Source organism: Hibiscus syriacus, unplaced genomic scaffold (genome assembly GCF_006381635.1).
Source record: "Hibiscus syriacus cultivar Baekdansim isolate YM2019G1 unplaced genomic scaffold, ASM638163v2 tig00111575_pilon, whole genome shotgun sequence".
Lineage (NCBI taxonomy): Eukaryota > Viridiplantae > Streptophyta > Magnoliopsida > Malvales > Malvaceae > Hibiscus > Hibiscus syriacus.
Genome location: NW_024063125.1, coordinates 279,013 through 284,451, shown reverse-complemented (window position 1 = coordinate 284,451; position 5,439 = coordinate 279,013). Strand labels below are relative to the sequence as shown.

Sequence of the window (5,439 nt, the reverse complement as noted above, 5' to 3'; positions counted from 1 at the left end):
TTCTTCACAACTTTGTCCTAAAAGTAAAAAAAAAAAAAAAAAAAAAAAATTGAGAACAAAGTAAGAAAATTTCAATATTAAAAAACATCAATTTTTATTGATTTCCTAAATTTAAAGTTTCATGATATCATGCCAATTCAATCAGCACAACCAGACCCGATTTCTTACACCACCACCTCATTTACAAAGAATAAAAATGCAGTTCCATGTAAAAAAAAAGGTTAAGAATTTAAGGATGAAATACAAGTGAAAGTTTTGGTTTTCCCTCACTTCTTCTCTGTAAATGAGTTTGATCATTGACTTTTAACTACTAATTCGGTTTAAAATGTGTACAAGTAGAACCCAGTCAAACTGTACCACAACTTGTACAATAAAATGGAAGAACTACCTCCTATGTTCGTGTTTTTACATAGCATGAGCCATTCTGCAATTCCTCAAATTCAGCAACCGCCCAGTACGAGGAATACGATTCATTACGCAGAAGAGCAAGCTTCAAGCTTTGGAAGGAGACTTCGCCAGGCGTCTGCAACACTGTTTGCCAGTCGGGCCTGTCCCTTGGCAAATTCATGAAATGCAATCCCCATGTCTTGTGTTTTCTGTTCCTGGAAACGTACAATCTCTTCATTCATCAGTTGGACAATTGTCTCGAATCTTCTGGTCGCCTCCTCACTCGCCGCCTTCAACTGCAACCGTAAAACTAATTGGTAGCAGAGGTAAAAGCAATAAAGACCTAAATAGGCATAAAGTGAAAGTTTTGATAGAATGACTTGCCTCCTTGTATTCATGATCAGCTTCTCCCCACCTGTCGGAGCGTGTTAGCTTGAGCTTGTCACTGAAAACAATGGATCTCAAATTACAAATCTGATTACCAAATGCTACAAGTTTCAAAGATTGTCAAAGTAAGCTGCTTGTTTGCAGTTTCCATGCAAACAGACCACTGCTTATTAGGGATGCTTAGTGAATTGAGCAGCTCGTGAGTTGCTCGAACTCGACTCGACTCGAATAAGGTAAAAATTCTGGTTTCTTAACAAGCAATGAGTATAACAACGAGCAATGAGTCGAGCAACACGAGTCGAGCACTACACAACTAGCGATCAACTCACTCAATAAGCACCCCTACTGCTAATGGCAACAAAAGATTGCAAAACATGGGGGAAAAGGCATAATGTATGGAAGACCAGAAGCATACAGATTTATCTTCTTCAACTTCATTGTTTCATCCAGTTCACACTGTTGCCTGAATGCATTAGCTCTATCTCCTATTGTAGCCTATTATGAAACAAAAATGTAAGACATCGTCTATGAAATTGTTACCAACCATCTACTTCAATATTAACATAAGATGTCAAAGAAGCCCAGGTAGGAAGATGCATTCCATCACCTATTCCAAAATATCATTACTTTATCAGTTAACTATTTCAGAGTTTTAAGTAAAAAATACATAGTTCTTCAGCATTTTCTAAAGGAATGATATATACTTTCAAAGAATAAATGTCATTCATCAAATAATACATAAAGAAAGAAATTCAGCTCACCTTTATGGACTGAACAGCACGGACGTAATCCTTCAAGGGTTCTTCAAAACTCATCAAGAGTTGATGGGCCTGCAGTCAAATTTTATGATGGTGATAATGTAAAGTTACCCATATTAACCACTTACTATGGAAATGTTTGGGAATCATTTATAAGGCCACAATTATGAATTCTCTCGAGGGTAGAAGAAGACAATCTACTAAAAGAAAAGGCTCAGAATCAAAAGACAGCATACCTCCTTCTGCAGCTTTACTGATAGAGCCTCAGATTTAGCCCCAAGATCAGAAAATGCTTTCCCAAGAGCTTGTCCTTCACAAGCACCGAGAAGCTTGGCTGCCTTACCAAAATCAGATAGTGATTGCCCCAACTCTGGGAATAGTCCGAAACAAAAAAAAAATGTTCAGTTTTTGTTCAAACCAAAAGGAGATAAACACTTGATAAAGATATAAACAAGAAGCATAAATTGTTCAGAGCCTCAAAATTCTCCTTACCTCTGTGTCTCTTTACAAGACGATATGCATGCTTCTGAGCTTCGGCCAAATGATTTTCAAGCTCAAAAACATAGTGTTTAAGTTTCTCATATTCGAGATTTGATTCTTCAACAGGCTTTTCCTTTCCGAGAACAACATCACTCACCTTAGACTGTACATCCTGTTAATTTTCTAGACAAGTTAATTCAAGACTAGGAATTTCAGTACTATAAGCATGTCAAGCCTGAGGAACCGGCTTCAATGGAATGAAGAAAAATATCACAATATGGAAAACATGTAGTGAGTTTCGACTGTTCTTCAAATTCCAAAAAATAAAGAATAAAAAAAGCAAGAAAAAAATGGAACAAGTTATTTTTGAAAGATCTGTAAGGTCTATTAGATGTCATCTCACCTAAAACTGTGGTATGCATTACGACCGTGTGTTTGAGATTGATAGTTCAGCTTAAAGGAAAACTGAAACCTTTTAGTTCATAAACGAAGACTGAAATCTTAGTACTTGTTAAAGAATGACGTTTCATATATTGAAAAACTATTCTAGAAAGGAAATAAATAAACTGAAATAAAACTTGAATCAAGAAACCTTGAGAAAGAAATAAAACCGTAATCTTAGCCATAATTAGAGAATCGAAATAAAATGTTCTTAATATAGATTCAGCCCATAACATTACTCTCCTCCTGTAGGAAAACTTGTCTTCGAGGTCATAGTTAGGATAAACCTGGCAAAAGTCCCCACAAAAGAACCTTCCCTCATTAATGGTCGAAACTGATAAGGGCCGAGGACCTCCACAAACTTATTTTCAATTATCAGCATCATTGCATAAATCTCTTCAAACTTCAAATCAACAGTCAAAATTTTCAAAAATACAGCAAAAAGTTTAGAATTATCAACCTCTACAATATAGAGTAGAAAGTTTTTTGCATTAGGTTTAACAAAAAAGAAGGGTAGTAGAATATGAATTTAGGAAGGGTTAACGAATAGGACAAGCAATAGATGTTGGTTGTGGCTGCCATGGTTTTTTTCGAGAAGAGTTCAGGAGGGGTTGGATGCAAAGGATAAGAAAGAGAGATCAATAGAGGCCGCCATGGTTTGAGTTTGTTAAGTTAAAGGATCTACTTTCGTATCTACCATAAGAATTACTAGCCTATTTACCAGCAGTTATTTTATCCAATTCATTCACACATTGGATCCAACAGTTGGGTTTTGGTTTCAGCAATACTTTCATCAATATTCGACAACGTACGTACAACCTAATATACGTTTTATCTTTGTTTGCATATGCTCAAGCTTCTTGAATATTTCTGCTCGCCATTTTGCAGACCATTTTTCTACCATTAATGAGAACCGTTGGCTCTAAATACCAAATTGTTAAGACCGTGTGTTTGGACTTGATAGTTCAGCTCATTAAAAGGAGACTGAAACCTTTCAGCTCACTAAAGGGAGAATGAAACCTTGAGTCGTTGCCTAGATCTCTTTAGGGTTTTTCATAGAAATTCTGCTCAGGTTTTATAAAAAAAATGTCCCTTTAAATGAGACAAATCTAATTACATAAATTGGAAAACTATTCTAGAAAAAAACAAAAGTACAATCAAGAAACCTAAGGAAACAAATAAAAATCACAATCTAAGCCTTCATTAGAGAATCAAAACAAATTACCTGTCCAATACAGATTCAGTCCATAACATCATGGTACCAGGCTAAATTTCTAGTAGGAACCTTTTTTGTGGCAAGAATTTTTTTTATAATGATTTAATCACCAAATCATATACTACAGAAAACAATGTTTAGATTAAAGATTTTCACTTCTCAATAATCAGTAGAAAATTTATTAGCACTGTCTACTCTAGTGTCCACAATACAGTCACTTGCACTAACTCATAATAATGTCATAAAAAACTTGTTTACCTTGAAGATCTGAATCAAATCAGCCGGCTTCTTTTTAAAAATACCATTCTCATAAGATCTTAGTCTCTCCATTGTCTGAAAAGTAGCCACAAAGTTAACATAAATTTCTTGTTAAAAAATCAAAAATCAAATACACAAAATGGGAAATAAATGTGGCATAAATTTGAGAAATTTTTTTTCCAAATTTCCAGAGAACAAGATATTTATATTAGTTAGAAAGACAAGATATAGAACGAAGACAATGAAAAGATAGTTTGTTGCCTATTGTCCAAACAACAAGATAATTTACATAAGCAAGACAAGTTACAGCATGAAAGGAAGACATGTCAAGTAACTAAAATCACAAAGCTTCCTTATCAACATAAATTGCCCAAGGAAAATCCCTAATATCAGCATGGTCCTCGATGGAGCAATTGCGTTACTATTTTCACCAAGAATTCACATAGAAAGAAAAGGGCACCTTACCATCAGTGTTTCAAGGAATTGTAGAGCTGAGCATTGCAACAAAGACAAACGTGAATAAATTGCTAATCCCATATGAAAACAAATGTTAATAATGTATAATACTATAATATATCAAAAAATCAACACAAATTATATGTTTATAACAGTAAATTTACTTGGCAATTTTATAGAACAATAGTCATCATATTTATACTGAAGAATGAGCTTAAGCACTTCAAATGCAAAAACACAATTAGCTATATATAACACTTGAAATAAGAAAAATCCTAAAGAGATAATAAGACAATAGTTATTCGAATATGCAGAAGAAAAAAGTAAACTTAACCATTCAAAGCAACAAAACCTAAAAGCATAACCTCTTCATCAGCCTGCAAAAAGGTTCTAAGATCTTCACTCTGTTGAAGCAAATTATGAGAAGCAATCCGATTAACAAATACGTCCAGCGCTTGGCGTCTCATTTCAATAAATTCAGCACTAAACCGAAACTTTTCTGCAGCAGGGACAAGGAAAAACTTGGATCACTTTCTAGCTCACGCACAAGCAATTTTACACTCAAAACGCATTGATCATGAACTTATTTCCATAAACTGATCATAATTAAGGCGAAAAGGGGTTGAATTTGTTTACCTACAGCACTCTTTTCGGGAAGAGGGGGAATGAAAATGCCTTTGTACTTCTCGAAAAGGCGATCGCGTAACCAAATAAAATCAATGTAACGCCTAATAACAATCTTTTCCGGGCCTTGGTAATCCGGGAAATTGGTCTGTCCGACCAGTGAAATTTACCACCCCCCCCCAAAAAAAATCCAAATGTTTATCACGCTCAAAAGAAGGAAAGAGAAAGTCATTTCGATTAGTAACAACGATTACCTTGGTGATGACACGATAGGATACGTAAGCTTGGACACCATTGCCTAATTTAACGGGATCCGTCACGGAAACTGAGAGATACGGCTGTGACGACGGAGATCTGGGGCTCTGCAACAACCCCGATACGCTTCTTTGCTGCTCCATTTTTTTCACACAAAAAAAAATTCAGTTATGCATT

General features: G+C 35.2%; 1 protein-coding gene across 2 annotated transcripts; it reads right to left on the bottom strand.

Moving 5' to 3' along the window:
- Positions 1 to 452: 452 nt before the first annotated feature.
- LOC120165123 (sorting nexin 1-like) lies at positions 453 to 5,439 on the bottom strand. Of its 2 annotated transcripts, XM_039174709.1 has the most exons (10): positions 5,262 to 5,439; positions 5,020 to 5,155; positions 4,749 to 4,882; positions 3,928 to 4,002; positions 2,025 to 2,184; positions 1,769 to 1,902; positions 1,536 to 1,604; positions 1,190 to 1,269; positions 772 to 832; positions 453 to 683 (listed from the first exon to the last, which is right to left on the bottom strand). In XM_039174709.1, exons 1-10 carry the CDS (start codon positions 5,403 to 5,405, stop codon positions 474 to 476), a joined length of 1,203 nt encoding a protein of 400 aa, XP_039030640.1. In that variant the 5' UTR covers positions 5,406 to 5,439; the 3' UTR covers positions 453 to 473. The 2 variants fall into 2 exon arrangements, with proteins under 2 accessions (XP_039030640.1, XP_039030641.1); XM_039174710.1 differs by lacking the exon at positions 453 to 683 and having other exon boundaries at positions 825 to 942; positions 1,125 to 1,269.

Bases quoted from the DNA above. Each gene is read 5' to 3' on its own strand.
- LOC120165123 (XM_039174709.1), bottom strand. From the start codon at position 5,405: ATGGAGCAGCAAAGAAGCGTATCGGGGTTGTTGCAGAGCCCCAGATCT. The intron at 4,003-4,748 runs GTTATGCTTTTA...GCTACTTTTCAG, and splicing joins TTTTGCAGGCTGATGAAGAG to ACAATGGAGAGACTAAGATC. The intron at 1,270-1,535 runs GTGAGCTGAATT...GTTTCATAATAG, and splicing joins GTGCTGTTCAGTCCATAAAG to GCTACAATAGGAGATAGAGC.